Genomic DNA, 20,071 nt, shown 5'->3' with positions numbered 1-20,071 from the left:
GATATGTCGAGGTAGATAATTCACATAAATTCACAGATGTTAGTTCTTTTGAAAATAAAAGTGCGACACATTAGATTTTTATAATAAATACACAATATCTATCAGGCCTAGAAAAAAATAGCTTAGATTGACCGGAAAATAGGTAGAAATGATATTTCTAGACAATGATCGTCAACTTTAATTTTACATGTAGGTATGGCATTGTTTTTATTAGACCAGGGCATTTAACACTAAAAACACACGAATAAATATATTTTTAAATATAGTAAGTACATAGAGACTTGCAACTTTTTGAATTGTATTTAAGATTAGGATGACGTCTGGAAAAAAGTCTACAATAAAAAAATAGGTGGAAATGCATTACATTTTAAAATGTATAAAACGCATCGAAAAATGCATAAACATGGTAAAATCAGTATATTAAGGGCCAGATTTTCTTATTTCGGGGTTTTTGGGGGTCACTGAACACGAATTTGCAATCAGAACCGACCTCCGAAGCACCTGGGTGCCCAGGGTTACTGCTAAGGTACGTCATCTAGAGTTTCGAAGGTTTGGTTTTGGCACTTAATTGATGCAAACAGATTACTCGAGATTACTGATATTGTGGAGGAGCAATGACAGAACAATTACATAATATTTAATTTCTATCCATTAAATAGATCGGTGAAGGTCGTTATATCGTATCGTATACTTATACCGTTGACTGATAAATATACTGGAAGATACGAAACTAAATGAGCGTTTATGTACGACACCAGTGGTTTTAGAAATAGATGGCGTTAGCAGCTTTCTAGGTGCGAGAATGAATTTACCTGAGACAACGATGAGACGTATTCAGGTAGCTTTGGTTATCGGAATTTGGGGTCGGTCGGGTCGAACGGATTATAATAAAAATTATTTATTTCTTTTGATGCATTTAAATTTGAGTTCTCATTCAACGATAACAATGGCAATCTTTAAAATAATTATTGGAGTGTACCTATGTATTACTTTCTAAAAACTCGTTTTTAAATTAGCAAGAATAATAATTGTAGTTGTAACTTGTCTTTTAATTTGAATTCTTGAAACAAATCATTGAATATTCTAAAGTTTATTTAATAATTTTATATAATAATATAATTTATTTAATAAAAAATTTATTTAACGAGAAAAATACTCACTAGGTGATTTTAGATATTGTAAATTTCTTATTTGCCTCATAATCTCGATAAAAAATTAGGTAGTTATTTTCGTTAATTACAGTCTCTTCTGATGATTGTATATTTTGTTGGAGATATTGCAACCGTATTTACTTAAATGAAATTGACTTAGTAACCCGCTCGGCCACTTTAAACTCTTCGAGAGAAAAATGGTAAGGACTCGTAAATTGTTGCAATCGCGATTTCCTACAATTTCTTCCAAGTTTTTTCGTGCGGTCGATATTTTCCGAGTTAGGGGGAAAATAGTGACTAATATAAGTATAATTATTGAATTATTTATTATTAACTTTACTTCTTAAAGGCGCCGTGTATTTCTGCGTAGGCGTCCACCGTGCATTGTATTGTCAGGTGAGATATTAGATAGTCACGATTACATTATTCTATTAAGAATAATTTCATTAATATCATTTGGCGAATATTACCCAGCCATGACATCTTTTTCTAGACCTCTCTTACCCTCTATGTTTCCTTCGAGTTCCAGTTGCCGACAAGTATATCGTTCTCCTCGCAATATGTCCCTAATTATGTCCATGATATTTTAAGCATTCGGTGCAGGCACCTCATTTCAAAATCAAGTTTGTTAGGAGCTGGCCTTTATTATCCATGCTTTTATTCCATACAAGAGAACAAGCCAAACGTAACACTTTAGCGTATTGTTTGTATCGCAGGTTGAAACCCAACTTTTAGTGAACAGTCATAAGAGTTTGGAAGTCGACATACCATTGTTTATGAGAGATATTTTTCATTAAGTTGAGCCCGTTTGAGCTGACAGTCGGAGTGAGTGTATATTGTCTTACCAAGATAGACGATTATCCAGTTTTATTCCCAAGAAGTTAATCAATTCTGAATAATTTATTGTAAACTCTTTAGGAACTACTTATTAACTTTTGCTCTCAGAACGAATTTCGAATAAACAATACGTTCTTCAGACACAAAGATCAACAAAAATATACATTTAAAAATACAAGAGCACACAGATCGGATATTGATTATATATTGAAAAACAGAAACATCCATCATTCTCAAGTACTAGACATAAGATGTTTAAGTGCAGCTAATATCGGAAGTGATCACAACCTAGCACTTGGAAAAATCAGAATACATCTACAAAAAAAAAAAAAACAGGAAAAAAGACCCTATTGAATGTGAGACAAGAATAAAGGTAGAACAGCTACAAGACTTGTCAACACGAGATCTATACCAGAAAAAGACTGCAAAAAGTACTGAACGAAAACTACATAACACCAGATGAAGACATAGAAGAAGTTTTAGGAAGATTAGAGATAATATCAAAATGTCAGCAACGGACGCACTTGGAGAACGTAAGATAAGTAAAGATATACGAAAGAAAAGGAGAACACCATGGATCTGTGAAGAAATAAAAATAACATGCCAAGAAAAAAAGAAAATCTAGCTAGAATACAAATTCAAAAGAACGAGACAAACATATGAAGAATATAAAAGAGTTTGAAATGAGTTAAACTCAATAGTAAGAAGGAAGAAAACAGAACATTGGTAAGCATTTTCAAAAGAGATGGAGCACGACTTATACGGGATGCAAAAGGAAATGTGGAAAATGATAAGAGGTCAAACAGCAGAGATGAAGGAATTGATAGAAGTAAAACATATTGATACAAATACATGGACAACTTACCTAGAAAACCTGTATCAAACAGCTAATCATGAAGAATTGGAAAACCAGGATTAGAATCGGATGAGCAAACAGAAATTAAAGAGGGAGATATAACGAACGCCTTAAAACAAATGAAAAATCGAAAAGCACCAGGGAAAGATGGAATAGCTAATGAACTTTTAAAATACGGAGGAGAGAGACTTTACAAAGAACTGAATATCCTGATAAGTAAAATAATAAATACAGGAAGAATTCCAGTAGAATGGAGTACCACTCAGATGATAGCGTTATTTAAGGAAAGTGATAGGGCAGACCCCAGTAATTATAGAGGGATAAATTTACGGAGCACTATACTGAAACTCACAACAAAAATACTGATGAAGAAAATAATGGCGTGCATAAATATATCGGTTTAACAACAAAGATTTAGAAGTGGAAGATCATAACGATGCAGTTTTTGTGATAAGACAAATAGCGGAAAAATCATTAGAATATAACAAGCGAGGGTTTTTCTGTTTTATATACCTAGAGAAAGCGTTTGATAGGGGAACATCCATAAACTACGTCGTTGAAAAGGGTGAGGGGGAGACTTTGCTTATTACGACGGTATACGACAGGGGGAGGGGGCCATGAGTGCACATCCGACGTCGTTTGAAGTTCACGAATATAAAAAATATATCCTATTTTAGAATTAAAAAAAATTAGTATATTATTTTTATCGCATACTTTTCATTTTGTTTTTATCACTCACAGCCTTAATAATATTGCTAGCAGTTTTATACAGACCCCAAAACAATAAAACATTGTTGTATGTCTTTACACAAACGCTTCTTTTCAGAACAACATCTGGAAGCAATCAATATTAAACTGTTCACGTATTTACTGAATACTCTGTGAGAAACAATTCGACAAGAATGAATAGAAATAAAATATTCTATTCTATTTAGTTAGTACATTGTATCTATTTATACTTAATAAAAGAAATGGCATCGAAATCAAAACAAAATAAATATTAAGATTTATATGATGCAATTAAGAAAGCATAGGAACTCCGATAAAAGTGTTGTCTTTTGTCCCAGTAAAGCTAATTATTAGTTGTACAGTGAATTGAGAGAAAAAAGTACGCGGAAATTAATGAGCTACATAGTAATACTGATTTGGTTACATTCGTAAATAAACTTGGAGAGCTAACTTTAAAAAATCCAGAAATAACATTGAATTTTAAAAAAATCTCTAAAAAGGGGGGTCTTGAGTTGCAATAGCGACGTCGGTATGAGGGGGGTCAACTGTAAACGACGTTTTACGACGGAAGGGGGGGAGGGTATTAAAAACTTCAAAATTTTTAAGACGTAGTTTATGGATGTTACCTAGAATACAATTAAAAGATGTGATACACCTACTATATGAAAGAAATTTACCACTGGATATTATAAAACTGATAGAAAACATTTAAGTACGAAATAAAATAGGAATGAAAGTCAATGGAATAATAACAGAACCCATATAGAAGCAAACACAGGAATCAAGCAAGGAGATTCACTAAGCCCTCTACTGTTTAACATAACGCTGGATGCAATAATAGAACAAGTGAAGAAAAAAAGAGGGTAAAAAATGGGCGATAAAGAGATAAAAATACTCTGTTACGCTGATGACAGCGTGTTAGAAGCAGAGTGCGAAGACGACCTACAAAGATTACTGCACGAATTCAACATTAACGCAAAAGAAATGAATATGAAAATACCCAAAAAACAAAAAGCTTAGTAATATCCAAAGAACCAATAAGATGCAAATTGGACTTAGACAATAAAAGTAAATACCTGGGAATTAATCTATCAGCCGACAATAATATTGAAGAAGAGGTTAAAGACTAATAATTAAAGCCAGTAGAACGGCCGGATGCCTAAACGACACAATTTGGAAAAACAAACATCTTAGAGTGGAAACACAGGACCGAATATATAAGTCATTTGACTGAAGGTATTAGACCAGTTATGACTTACACTGCCGAAACAAGACCAGATGCAAGCAAAATACAAAGACGTCTGGAGACCAACGAAATGAAGATCTTAAGAAGCATTGCTGGAAAAGGACTACGGGATAGGGTAAGAAGTCAGGAAATTAGATGCATATGTGGGGTAGACAATATAAATACCTGGGTAAAGAATAGAAAAGAAGAGTGGAATCAACACATAAGCAGGATGTCTGAATCAAGGATAGTAAGAATAGCCAGGGACAAGTCACCGTTAGGCCGAAAAAGTAGGTATAGGACGCCCAAGAAAAAGATGGAATGACAATTTAGGGACATAATGAAAGGCACCGTTGAAGAAAAACAGTCAGTACTGCCTATATAAAAGAAAAAGTAGAAAAAGAAATTCTTTAGGTAGATTTTTGGTAGTATAATGTGCTTGTAATGTAAAATTAGGCCAGTAGTGTTCGACCAATTCTCTAATTTCTAAATGACTAGTGGGTTAAGTGATTTAGCGATGTCATTGATGGCAATAAGGAAAAGTGCAACGAGTAGACCATTGAGGAATATCGTTTAATTGGATTTTTGAGTCTAAAAGAACGTTATCTATTCGAATAAGTTTCATCTATATAGGAACTTACTAATAAATTTTATATTTCCTGGAATTGACCAACTTAATAGAATTCTTATATCTAATCCCCAAATGGCACGCATTATAAAATATAATAAAAGATAGCCATAAGCCAAGCATACTTGATCACATCCAAATGACCCATGAATTACAGATTCAATATCCACTAGGTTGTCTAATGTAGATGTGGACTTTCTAAATCCACTTTGTATAACGCTGTAGCTATAATAACAATAAGTCTAATACTATCTAGTATCTATCAAGTGGATATACTGATTAATTGTAGCAAGTTTTGTTCTATTGAGTTTTTTCACTAAGCTAATATTTTTGAGTTATTTGCGAGTGAATATGTTCGTATTTTAACAAACAAAAAACACGTTTTTAGACGGTTTTACGCAAATAACACAATAAGTAAGTATTTTATCGAAAAAAGTATTCAATAAAAATGTAGTTTATAAAAAATTTAAAAAAAAGTCTGTATAAAGTCTTTATACTCAGTAGAAGCGGAGTTGTAGCTAATGAAAACTAAGTTCTTATTCGTCAAATTCCAAATCGAATATTTCAACGTGAAATAACCAAAAAATGAAGCACATTTCTGGGAAAACTCATCGCAACTTTTTTAAAGTGTTTAAAAAAGCTTTGTTTTTGTTTTTAAAAAAGTTTCTAGCATTAAAGTAGGCACGTTACGCTGAAAATAAAGTTGGTCTTTTTTGTAAAAGCGTAAAAAAGCATTTTTTTTTATAAAAAAAATGGATCAACTTTATTTTATGCGCAACTTGTTTACTTCTGATACTAGAAACTCAAAAAAATAGAGCTGTTTTTAAACTTTTTAAAAAAAGTTATGAGTTTTCCCCGAAAAGTTCTTAATTTTTTGGTTATTTCATGTAGAAATATTCAATTTTGAATTTGACAAATAATAAGAACCTACTTTTCATTAGCTACAACTCTGCTTTTACTGGGTCTACGACTTCATATGTCATATTTATATAAAACATTTTTTTCCCTTTTTGATAAGTTTCTAGCATTAAAGTAAGCACGTTACGCTGAAAATAAAGTTGGTCCTTCTTTGTAAAAGATAGTTTTAAAAAAGCGTGAAAAAGCATTTTTTTTACAAAAAAAGGGATCAACTTTATTTTATGCGCAACTTGTTTACTTCTGATACTAGAAACTCAAAAAAAATAAAGCTGTTTTTAAACTTTTTAAAAAAGTTATGATGAGTTTTCCCCGAAAAGTTCTTAATTTTTTGGTTATTTCATGTAGAAATATTCAATTTTGAATTTGACAAATAATAAGAACCTACTTTTTATTTACTTGTGAGGTCAAGACTAGTGAAAAAAAAACTCTATAGTCAATTTATATTTTCAACATTTTTGCAGAAACAAACACAAAAAAAATTAATACAGATTAATATGATAGTGACTGCTGCGTTAAAATTTTGAATACGGGCCACGTAAAATAACCGCTTGTTCTTGGCTAGTTCCTTGAGTAGGGAGAATTTTACACTTCCCTCTAAGGCTAGTTCCAATAAATTTAAGCTAGGCGCGCCACTATACGGGCAGGTTTTAAAGACAACAAAATAATGCATAGGCTTTCGTATCTTTCCGTATTTATCAATCAACGCTTATTCGAAATACTGAGAAATGCTATTATCGATATGATTACCTGTATTCAAATACAAAAGTAACAAAAGTAATCAAAGTAATCAAAGTAACGAATACTTTAAATGATTACTTTATAAAAAAAGTAACGATTTGCAACGAATAATCGAAAGTAACTATAATTAACATCACTAGCCAAGAATCGACAGGAGTGGCGGCTTCTTTGCGAGTAGACCAAGATCCACAACGGATTGTCGAGCCACTTATGATGATGAATGAAAGAAAAAACAATAGAACACATACAGTCGAAAAAATGAAAGAATACCCATGAATGATCACATAAATCGCATATTTTGTATTTGCTGTCTTTTTCTATAACAATCGCTTGTTATTTATAGAAAAGGACAGCAAATACAACATAAGTGATTGATGTGATCGTTCATGGGTATTATTTCATTTTTCCGACTGCAGATAACTCTAAAAACTAAACTTAATATAGGTAAGGTCATTAAGTCATTTTTTTGTTTACTATCTAAAGTTACTTGATATTTCCTGTGTATACAGATCTGATTTCAAAATAAACATTTTACCTCATTTCAAAATATACCTCATTAATCCTACTGTAACTTTGGCCAATGAAGTAGGAGTAGTCAAACCAGTAACAGGGGTAACAGCTGTAGTTGGAAACTGATTCAATTTCCGTGCAAATATGATCTCACCGCTGTTGTTAATCGCCAGGCCTTGAGGGTTTGCTTTAGCTGCTGGTCGTGCTGCATCATTGAAACTGTGATGATAGAGAGTGGAGTCCTAAAAGGCAAAATAATACAACATATAGATAATAATAATGTGACATCATACAATTGGCATGTGGTGAAAATGTCTTTTTTAGTCTACTTCTTTCTACTTTTAATTGTTAAATATTCAGCTCTATTCTGCAACTTTTACAAATCGAACAGAAATGACCAAGTCGAATATTAATCGTTCTTTAAAGGTAAAATATTGCAAAACCTCTAAATTTTAACGAACCGCTTGGATTTACATGAAATTTGGCATACACATAGCAAACAAGTCAGAAAAAAAGTGATATTGTGCCGATGTGTGCTTTTGCCCTAGGGGTGAGTTTCACCCACTTTTGGGGGTGAAAAATATATGTTCGAAATAAGTCCGGAAATGGATAAAATGAATAATTATAAGCAGCTTTTGTTCTATAAACTTTTTTTCACCAAGTTAATACTTTTCGAGTTATTTGCGAGTGAATATGTTAATTTTTCTACAAAATAACCACGTTTTCAAAGGGTTTTTCGCAAATAACTCAAAAAGTAAGTATTTGGTCGAAAAAAATTCTTATCAAAAATATAGCACGTAAAAAAGTGAAAAACATGGTGTATATATTAGGTGACTATACCTAGCAGAAGCAGAGTTATAGCTAATGAAAAATAGGTTCACATTCGTCAAATTTCAAATCGAATATTTTAACGATCCATAACCAAAAAACGAAGCACTTTTTTGGGAAAAACTCATCTTAACTTTTTTAAAGTGTAAAAAATGCTTATTTTTGTTTTTAAAAAAAAAAATTAGCATCAAAAGTAAACAAGTTACGCTCAAAATAAAGTTGGGTCCTTTTTTTGGTAAGAAATCGGGAAAATCACCACCTAATTAGCATTTCAAATGAACTTAATTGTTACCACTTCACAAGTTTTTTACTCGCGTATATATTGATCATATGATCTGTAAGTTTCATCGGTTCAAAGTCCTTATTTTTGAAAGAAGCTTTTGAAAGAGCTGAATTTTTGTCTTACAGAAAAACAAAAAAAAATATTCAGAAAAGTAAAGCCGGCTTTTTTATTTTTTAAGATTTTTGGTACCTCTAATAATTTTTAAGTTATTTAAAAAAAAATATTTTTTTCAAAATTAAAATTTTCAAAAATTTAATTTAAAACCAAATTTTTTCAAAAATAAGCACTTTGAATTGATGAAACTTACAGATCATATAAACACAACAAAAGTAAAATATGTAACTTGTGAAGCGATAACGATTAATTTCATTTAAGTTGCTATTGGTGGGGGATCTTCCTGATTTTTTTTTGCCAAAACAAAAGGGACCAACTTTATTTTGAGCGTAACTTGCTTACATTTGATGCTAGAAATTTTTTTTATAAAAACAGAAATAAAGCTTTTTTAAACACTTTAAAAGTTGTAATGTGTTCTCCCCAAGAATGCTTCATTATTTGGATATTTCACATTGAATAATTATTCTATTTGGAATTTTTCGAATCTGAACTTATTTTTCATTCGCTATAACTCTGCTTTTGCTAGGTATAGAGACCTAATATATATACCGTTTTTTTTTCACTTTTTTATAGGCTATAGCTAAGAATATTTTTTTCGACAAAATGCTTACGTTTTGAGTTATTTGCGAAAAACCGTCTAAAAACGTGGTTATTTTGTTGAAAAATGAACATATTCACTTGCAAATAACTCGAAAAGTATTGATTTAGTGAAAAAACTCAATAGAACAAAAGTTGCTTAAAATTAGTCAGTTCATCCATTACGGGACTTATCTAGGACATATATTTTTTCACCCCGAGATGGGGTGAAAGTCACCCCCAGGGCAAAAGCACACATCGGCACCATATCACTTTTTTTTCTTTGACATGTTAGCTATGCGTATGTCAAATTTCATTTCAATCCAAGCAGGTCTTTAAAATTTACAGCAAAAACCGTGAAGGAATGTACTATTACCTGAAATCGGAATGTTGAATATCTATCGCGTCGTTTTCGTGTTTCGATTGGCATTCCGTAACTTACACAGTAATCAGTGTACGTCGAAATCGCCAACTTCTATTTGACGCGCTCAAGAGGAGGTGGCAACACCGCACTTCAAAGTGAAATAAGTGTTCTGTGCGAAGAATTCGTCAAAAAAAGAAGAATTTTGGTTTATTTTGGATGGTTTTGATTAAGTTTGATAAATTCAACACAACAAGAATAAAAAATGGCAAGTGGAACGCCGATTGGGTACACCAACACCAAAGAAAAAACATCTGCTTAGCAAATAAATAACATAGGTGTATTATCTCTGAACATAAAATATTATTGCACGGTAAAAGTAGGTTTTTACCCTAAGAAAAATTTTGGTTTTTCGTTTGAAACACACTAGATACGTTCAAATCTACACATTTTACCAATAAATTAATTAGAGTAGCAATTCTTAAAATGTTTAATGATTTCTATTAACCTTGATGCTGTATAATTATTGGTATATAATAGTTATTTATGATATAAGTGTTAAAAGTACACGTTTAAGGCACGCATGTGAAAGTTTGCAGAATGAGCGATAGCGAGTTCTGAAATTCACATGAGTGCCTTAAAAATGTACTTTTTAACACGCATATCAACAATATTTTTTCTACAAACGTAATTATAGGACAATATCTACAAAAACTTTTACTTGAACTTGACTGACATTCCATTTTTATATTTTTTTGATATTACATCAAAACGGTCAATACGAATTGCAGTGCCATAAAAATTTTAAAGCACTAGTGCCTTAAAGTAGCATTTTTACCGCTCATATGGAGTGCTAAAAATTGCATTTTTAACACGGTTGTAGAAAAAATTAAATATACACTTATCTAAATAAATAACAACACAGACTAAAATCCCTAATTTATTTTAACAAATAAACGTCAAACAATAATAATAATGTCAATGCGCAAGCGTCAAGACCAATTACGATGTCGAAATGTGATCTCGACAGAGCGTGTCTAGTCGAAATCAATTTCTAATAGACATCCTAAGTCTTGACGTCACAAAATTGGAAGGAGCATATATTTGACTCCAAACAATTTTGTTTATAATGTTAAACACTCATAAGAACAAGTGTGACAAAATAAGACAACGTAGAATGAAGTAAACACTTCTGTTGTATGTAGGTATATAAATTTATTAAAAAATTCTTAAAATATATCCACAAGGGAGTGGAAGTACAACAAAACGTTTTCGGTCAAACTGACCATCCTCAGTGTAAACGTCCAGTGTACAAGTAATTGAAACTAGCCACTTGAATAGGTGTAAAGTAAAACCTCAAAATAACATTATTGCTACATTATGAGCTGTATAGTAATCGACAATAAGTCGATGTCTTCAGATTAAAAATATATCACATGTGGATGTATGTCATCCTTGCTCGGAATTTGCACCTCTCACCTGATCACAACAACCTTGTGCAAATTCCGAGCAAGGATGACATACATCCACATGTGATATATCTTTAATCTTAAGACATCGACTTATTGTCGATTACTATACAGCTCATAATGTAGCAATAATGTTATTTTGAGGTTTTACTTTACACCTATTCAAGTGGCTAGTTTCAATTACTTGTACACTGGACGTTTACACTGAGGATGGTCAGTTTGACCGAAAACGTTTTGTTGTACTTCCACTCCCTTGTGGATAAATTTTAAGAATTTTTTAATAAATTTATATACCTACATACAACAGAAGTGTTTACTTCATTCTACGTTGTCTTAACAAAGGTATACAGCCAACTACAGGGTTTACCCTTTTAAAGACAAAATAAGACTTTTTATTTAGGTATTTAGTTAAAGAAACGTGTCAATTAAGAGATTTTTATCCGTTTTTGCCCAGGTGAGTTAATTTAATGCAATGATTAGAACGTAAACAGTTTTGAGGTTATGTTTATTTTCAACCACTAAGGAATAAAAACCACCTAAGCAAAAACGAATAAAAATCTCTTAATTAACACGTTTCTTTGACGAAATACCTAAATGAAGTCTTATTTTGCCACACAAAGCTCATAAATGAAAAATTCCTTATGACCATTTAACGTTACAAACAAAATTGTTTGGAGTCAACATAAGCTCCTCCCAATTTTGTGACGTCAGGCTTAGGCTGTCCATTTCTACCCAACGTTCTATAGTACTGCCGTCCTCAATTAAAAGGCGGTAGTTGAAAAACATTGAAAATCGAGTTTTTGCTATAAGTGGTTTCTATGTGACCTTATTTATGCTTCTGCAATGTCTGAAAGCCGTATCATTTTATCTACTACCAAAATAAACAAATTGGAATATGCCGTATGTGCTAAATTTCCGCAAATGTGCAAACTTTGAAAGCCGATTTCTCGATTTTAAGTTGGCTGCATATACCGCGTTTTATTTGAGGACGGCAGAGTAGAGGTCAAGATGAGTAACAGAATACAAATTAAAATCCGACTTGCTGACCTCTATTCAATTTGACTAATTTCTATTCGATTTGTAAGTAGTTACAGAATAGGCCTGATTATCTTATAAATAAAAAATAGAAACTATATTCCTTCTTCTTTCAATTTAATAGCCACTGCAAAGAAATTTATTCAAAAGCTGAAAACTACATAATATGTAATTATATTATAATCAAATGACAAATAAACTGAACTTACCCTTCCACTACTTAAAAAAATATCAGGATCCCCTCTAAACTGCACTCCACTGGCACTTTCTCTATGTTCATTGAAGGCTGCAAATGGAATGTAAGGCCTACGGACATCCCAGACATTTATACTACAGTCTATCACCAAGGCACAACTTGCAATGTGGTATTTTCTTTGAGGTCTCCATTTTACATGACCAATAGATGCTATGGTATGTATGGTGTACTCCAAAGTAGGTTTGCTGGTAAGATCCCACACCTATAAAAAGTGTGATGAAAAACATATAAAGTTTATCGTGACTGAAATAGATTAAAGATTACATGGTCACCTTAATGTTTTTACTGAATCTACTTAGGTGAAAGCTAATAATAGGGGAGGAAAGTAGGTATGCTAAATTTGCAGTTACTCGAGCGTTATGGGGACCGATTGGGTTGTGAAGAGTAGGTCCTTAACCAAAAAAGTTAAGTTTTCCATAAAGTGAGCATTTTTTTAACTTAATTTTCCATTTCCAACAATGGTTTTTTCTGATTATAGCGCCATCTATCCATAATTCGAAAAAATGTCTTGAATAGTTGCTTATTTTTATGTAAAGAATCCAAATCTGCAATAAAAATTGGGGGCTCCTATTAAAATTAAAGTAATCCTCCCCCCACCTCCGGGGGGGGGGGGAGTCGTGTTTAGTGTCATTTGATAGATTTTTCAAAAATATTGAATACGTGTATTTTGCAGTTTTTCGATCAGATGTTGATTTCGAGAAATATTGCGAAGTTCGTATTTAAAATTTTAAATTTACCCCCATCTCTCTACGTGGGGGTCGTGTTTTGTATCATTCGATAGATTTTTGAAAAATATTAAAAACGTATATTTTAGTTTTTCGATCTGACGTTTATTTAGCGAAATATTCGCTTTTTTGTAAAACTTTGTGACCCGCCCATTTCCTTACGTCAAATCGTCATATTTTTGAAATATTCACTCTTTTGCATGTATGTACCTAACTTACCCTATCTTAATCTGACGATTTCGAGTTTTTCTAAGGATAGATTTTTTTCGGACCCCCTTAACGAACTCCCCTGTATTAAGAGCCAATATATGGTAGATATTTACAAGGTACAAGGTTTTTCCCCATGTGATAATCTGACGTGCTCGAGTAACTGCAAAAATCCCCGCTTGGGCTCGCCTACCATAATCAAAAGAGAATTAAATGGTTGCGAACCAATTTTTTGGTATATACAATATACAGGATTCTGCATTACCCGGATTAGAGATTTTACGTTACAAGCTAATAATCACCTAAATTTTTGTCAGGATTCCATGCGAGAGAGGGTCTAAGTTACCCATGGATTAACTCAGCTAAAATATACAATACAGTGGTCGTTTGCCAAAAGAAAATAGTATGTAATCATGTTTTTACCTTTATTGTCCTATCTCTACTAGCTGTAGCTAACCAAGTGACTTCTGGATGCCAGTCACATGCAAATACAGGCCCACTGTGGGCTGTATACTGTTGCTGACATTTTTCTGGTTTTCTTATATCCCACAATTGAACACTACCATTATCTGAGACTGCAGAAAATGTGTAAGGACTGTGTGGGCTAAACTGCACATCCCTGACACTCTCAGTGTTGCTGAAATGAGTAAAAAGTTACATTAGCACCAGCAGCATCAAATAAAGTATAGTCGGCACAGGAATCGCTTTGAAAATTTACACTGAATATAACAAAATTCAGTTTGGCAACCTTGTGTGAATGTAGATATTAACATATCCCTTCTAGGATAAACAGAACTGTAATTTAGTCCAGACAAATTAATATAATTTTTTACCAAAAAAATGAGATGTTTTAACCAAATTACGTTTTAAATATGATATGCAAAATAATTTTGAATTCGGTCCGCTAATGAACTTGCTTTGTTTGTCCTTAAAAGTAGAAAAAACGTTCAATTTCTCTTGCATAATCTTTATTGTCTAACTATTTTAACTGTACCGTCGACTAATTCACAATGATTAATGGGATGTTTCTTATCTTTAGCGGCTACTGGAATTACTAAAACATATTGAATTTCATATACTAAACATTGATAAAATGGGCATTCTGACCAATTTGCGTTTCTACTATACATACACTAGTAGTTGACATTGAAATATAAGAATAAAAAAAATTCTTTAGCATCAAATCTACAGTGTTGAACTTTACTAAAAAATATGTATAGGTAATCTAATCCTTTCTGAATATTCAACAAACTAAAAGCCTTTTTTTGGAATATTTACATGTTATGACAATAGGGGACTATAACATGGAAAGCGTAAACATTTTTACATATCTAGGTTTACTAGTTGCCGCAGATAACAATGTCAGTGAAGAAGTTACATCACGAGAAAAACCAAATGCAAAATATACAAAACCCTGATAAAACCGGTCCTTATATATGGATCAGAGACATGGACACTGTCGAAAAGCGATGAGAACCTATTAGGTACGTTTGAACGAAAAATCCTTAGACACATATATAAGAGGGTCATAACCCGACGTCATAACATCCATAAAGATCGGACGTCTGCGCTGGATGGGCCATGTTGAACGGATGTTGGAGACCGAAACACCAAAACATATAATGAGGCAAACACCAGTAGGAAGAAGGCCAAAGGGAAGACCCAAACTTAGATACATGGAACAAGATCTGAAAACACTTGAGATTACCCACTGGAAGAACAAAGCAAGGAACAGAACAGAATGGCGGAAAATCCTAGAACAAGCTAGAACCCAAAAAGGGTTGCCGAGCTACTGATGATGATGACATATTATGACCATTTGGTAGATGACCATAAGACAAAGGAAGAGGTGTATAGACGAAGTAAGAACCAATGTTAAAGAAATGTCGAGGGTGAATAACTGGAGAAGAGGAGAGCATTCAAGGAAGAAATGACTGGAGGTGGATGCTGGGGGAGGTCAGGGCCCAACTTGGGCTGTAGCACCATAGGAGAGAGAGAGATAATTTGAATAATATGTCACACAAAACTCCAATAAAAAAATTTCAGTACCTATTGATGATGCTGTAAAGACAAATAAATCAGCAAATAAATTAACAAATAAACAACTGAAAATTATTATTATTATTATCAACATTACCAGAGAACGGCAGTTCTCGCCAGTGGCGCACAACCCCCCTACACGCGACACTATATATACACGAAATTTTCGATTTTTTAAATCTGACTGAATTGAAAATTGGGCTAACTCCCATTTTAAAGTTCAGGAAAAGACTCACCGTTCATATGTCAACCATCCATTTTGGTCCAAGGGTTTGGATTTTAGGGCCCTTCATACTTAGCGTCTTTTTTTCATTCTCGTTCCCAAAACTCCCAAAAACTTCGAAAATTTAGGTCCGAACTTTGCGGCTTCTAATAGCACTGATCATTACCTTTCCAACGCATGTCTAATTTTGAAAATCGGTTATACCATTCAAACGTTACCGAGCTCAGAAATACGAATCAATTTCTAAACTGCGCGTCATAGAAAACGGGCACCCTAAAAAATGGGTAATTTTTGAGGTTGCGTATCTCCTAAACTTGTTGTCCGATTTAAGTGATTTTTTGAATATCTTATAGCCTTATTCTTTGTCAATATCTCTGTAATAATATTTTTGCTAAACAGGTAAATTTTCATTGTATACCGGGTGTACGAATCAAACTGTCTTTTGCTCAAAGTTCGCAACACCCTGTGGAATATCCTAGCATTTATAAAATACTAAAATTAAAACCCAACTATAGCCTCAGGTTTTCTCAACATTTTGTTTTTTGATTCATTGGCTTATGTTGAATAATACAAAAGTTAGGTACTTTAACAATTAGCCACGTTCTTTTTCAGTACAGGGTGTTTCTAAACAAGTGCGAAAAACTTTAAGGGGTAATTCTGCATTAAAAAATAATGACAGTTTGCTTTATAATCGTATGTCCGCAAATGCTTCGTTTGTGAGATACGGGATGTTGAATTTTTTCTTACAAACTGACGATTTATTTATTGCTTTAAGACCGGTTAAGATATGCAAATGAAATTTGGTGGGTTTTAAGACGTAGTTATTGCACATTTTTTGATATACAATTAAGAATTTTATATTCACCATTGGCGTGCATACGGGTAATAGGATCGTTCATATTACGCGTATCCACGCCAATATTGATTATAAAATTCTTGATTGCAAGTCAAAAAATTCGCAATAACTATCTCTTAGAACCTACAAAATTTCATTTGCATATCTCAACCGGTTTTAGGGCAATAAAATAAATCGTCAGTTTGTAAAAAAAATTCAACATCCCGTATCTCGTAAACGAAGCATTTGCGGACATAAGTTTATAAAGCAAACGGTCATTATTTTTTTATGCAGAATTGCCCCTTAAAGTTTGTCGCACTTATTTACAAACAACCTATACTGATGAAGAACATGACTAGTTGTTAAAGTACATAACTTTTGTATTATCCAACATAAGCCAATGAATCAAAAAACAAAATGTTGAGAAAACCTGAGGCTATAGTTGGGTTTTAATTTCAGTATTTTATAAATGCTAGGATATTCCACAGGGTGTTGCGAACTTTGAGCAAAAAACACAGTTTGATTCGTACACCCGGTATACAATGAAAATTTACCTGTTTAGCAAAAATATTATTACAGGGATATTGACAAAGAATAAGGCTATAACATATTCAAAAAATTACTTAAATCGGACAACAGGTTAAGGAGATACGCGACATCAAACATGACCCATTTTTTAAGGTGCCCGTTTTCTATGACGCGCAGTGTATTTAAAAAGGGGAAAATGTTTGTGGATATGTATGTATGTATGTGTGTGGAAAAGTTAAACCAATCGGAATTTTTTTTCTGTTTGAAGAGGGGGTCAGGGCCGATTCAGAACCGGTGTAGTTTGTGACTTTTGACCACCCATAAGCCAGCTATAGGACTTGGTAGGTACAAAACGGCATATTTTTTGGGGGTATATATCTTCGGTTCAAGAAGAGACAGGAGAACCACAAATACACCAAATCAATAGTGTCGAGTTAAGCTTTCAAATGGTTTCTAAGCCGTCAGGATCAGACATACACACGGCTCAGTATAGCCAAAAAACTGAAAAACTAAACTTTGAAAATTTTGGTTTTTCGACAATTACTCAAAATTTCAACCTACGAATTGCGCCAATAACTAAGCGTTTGTAGAAGGACTCTAGACGAATCTAACAGTGTATATCTCATATCCGGGAAAATTCGAATTTTTAAGTTATAGGCTTCATAAGTATGATCAAATCTATTTTCTATGGGAAAAACGGTTTTTCAAACTCAATAATTCCTGTAATAGCTTCAGTTATCATACTTGACCTTAGATGCATCAGATACTACTTGTCAATACGTTTCAAACTTATGTTTAATGATCAAAATCGGTTAAGCTGTTTAGAAGTTATTAAGCTACAAAAGTATATAATCCAATTAACGATTATTCCCGAAATGGTTTATGTAGTTGTAGTGGTTTACGATGCTAAATTTGATCTGGCAACGGGCAATCCGAATTCATTTACCGGCCATCCCAATTTTTTTTTTCAATCTATTTCGAATAGAAAAAAAATCTAGTGTTCATTCGATGGACACTAGATCATTTGGGAGGCGACAAAGGCGACCATTTATAAAGCTTAACATGTAATCGAGAAACATTACATTAAACTTCATACATTTAATTTATAAATAACTTTGAAAAACTCCTGATACAAGAATAAAAAACCGGTCAACGCCGTAAAAATGAGTGGCGCATACAATATTCCAGCTACAAAAGATCTGATATGAATATTACGTGGCGCGAAAATGTATTTTTATTTTGATGCAAAACAAAATTCTAGTTTTATTTAAAAGATTTTTCCATAATATTTGCTCAATTTGAAGTAAACTCGCCACAAAAGAGTTTCAAAATTCAAACTGTATCAAAGTTACTTTTTTGTGGCGAGTTTACTTCAAATTGAGCAAATATTATGGAAAAATCTTTTAAAATAAAACTAGAATTTTGTTTTGCATCAAAATGAAAATACATTTTCGCGCCACGTAATATTCATATCAGATCTTTTGTAGCTGGAATATTGTATGCGCCACTCATTTTTACGGCGTTTAGCGGTTTTTTATTCTTGTTGTTTTTATACAATGCATAAAAAACAAAATTAAAAATAAATCATTTCTTAAAAACATTTATTGATAAAGCAAAATCTGCTAACCTGTAGAAAATTGATACAGCACTCTTTACTCTAATATCAAAGTACCTCATGGTACCATCTTGTGATCCTGATATTAGTTTGTTGGGCTCAGAAGCATGAAAATTAACTTTGTTGACTGTCCTTTTGTGATCCTGATAGTCTTGCTCTTGCATCGCTTTGCCCATTTTTGTGAGATTCCAAACAGAGACATGTCCATTTGTTGCGGCAGTTGCCAGATAGTGATCTATGAGAATTTTAAATTTGATTAACATTAAGTAAACTAAACTTAAGCAAAAAAGTTCTCCACCAACATAAATTATGCACATTTTAAAAGTTGATTTTCTCTTAAACGGATTTCACTAATTTATTTTATTATTTGAGATTCTTCTTTGGTATTTACACTGTTGGGCAAAGGTTAACTCCAATTTCTTTTTTGAGCTTGTACCAGGTGGAATAAAAGAAATGTTTTTCTTTGTTAAGTTTGAGACACCCTGTAGGGAGGACAAGGTGCAAGGGTGGGTATACTACATCAAAATCATATTGTGGTCTTATGTTTTGTGAAACATAAACAGTGTCAACACAAAGAACAAATATTACACTTTGTATTGGATAACAAAGCTATCAAGTTAAAAGAAAAAAAAAAGAAAATTACGATATAAAAAAAACACACAAAGTTTAAGCTTAAAAATTGCTGAGAGAAATTATATCATTAACATCTAGTTATATTTGTATGTTCAACAAATCGTTTTTAAATCTATCCAAGGAATTGCAGAATATATTTAAGTCATTTATAGAATTCGCCAAGTCTAAGTGTTCGTGGTGAAAATTGTTGTAAGTATGTATAGTTTCTAATGTTGTAAGTATAGTGATCTTTCCAGAGCATTCGACAGTCTTAAATTTGAATTTGTCCTTAACAAATTGTATGTCCACGGAATAAGAGGTAACATGTTAAATTTATTGAACTCATATCTTCTGGAGAGGAAATTCTATGTTGAATTAAACAAGGAAAGGTCAGACATCTTCAGTGTAGATGTAGGAGTGCCGCAGGGATCTGTGTTGGGACCACTGCTATTTCTTATTTTTGTCAATGACCTACCCGATCATATTACTCATGACCACATTGTAATGTACGCAGATGACTCATCTGTGATTGTATCAGCACATACATACGTAGAGCTTCAAAATAGAGTGTCAAGGGTTATCAGATTATTCCAAACATGGTGTACACAAAACTTGCTACAACTGAATATTGATAAAACATCGTATATACATTTTAGATGCAAACGAAATATGCCAGTTGTGTCTATTCCTGAAATTGTAAATATTCCAAACATAAAATTTTTAGGTGTATTCTTGGACCAGTTTATGAGTTGGGATGTTCACGTTGAATATG

At 32.7% G+C, this 20,071-nt stretch overlaps 1 protein-coding gene across 2 annotated transcripts in view; it reads right to left on the bottom strand.

The window, feature by feature from the left end:
• Positions 1–20,071, bottom strand: part of LOC126882402 (GATOR complex protein WDR24) — a 53,851-nt gene that overhangs the window by 27,062 nt on the left and 6,718 nt on the right. For both annotated transcript variants that reach the window (XM_050647335.1, XM_050647336.1), the window contains exons 3-6: positions 18,700–18,922; positions 13,870–14,083; positions 12,468–12,716; positions 7,635–7,834 (exon numbers count right to left, since the gene is read on the bottom strand). In XM_050647335.1, coding sequence (XP_050503292.1) covers positions 7,635–7,834; positions 12,468–12,716; positions 13,870–14,083; positions 18,700–18,922 — 886 coding nt within the window. The remainder of the gene's footprint in view (positions 1–7,634; positions 7,835–12,467; positions 12,717–13,869; positions 14,084–18,699; positions 18,923–20,071) is intronic.

This window comes from Diabrotica virgifera, chromosome 3 (genome assembly GCF_917563875.1).
Source record: "Diabrotica virgifera virgifera chromosome 3, PGI_DIABVI_V3a".
NCBI classification, from domain to species: domain Eukaryota; kingdom Metazoa; phylum Arthropoda; class Insecta; order Coleoptera; family Chrysomelidae; genus Diabrotica; species Diabrotica virgifera.
Note: the sequence above shows the minus strand (reverse complement) of the source record. Positions and strands in the feature narration are given on the sequence as shown.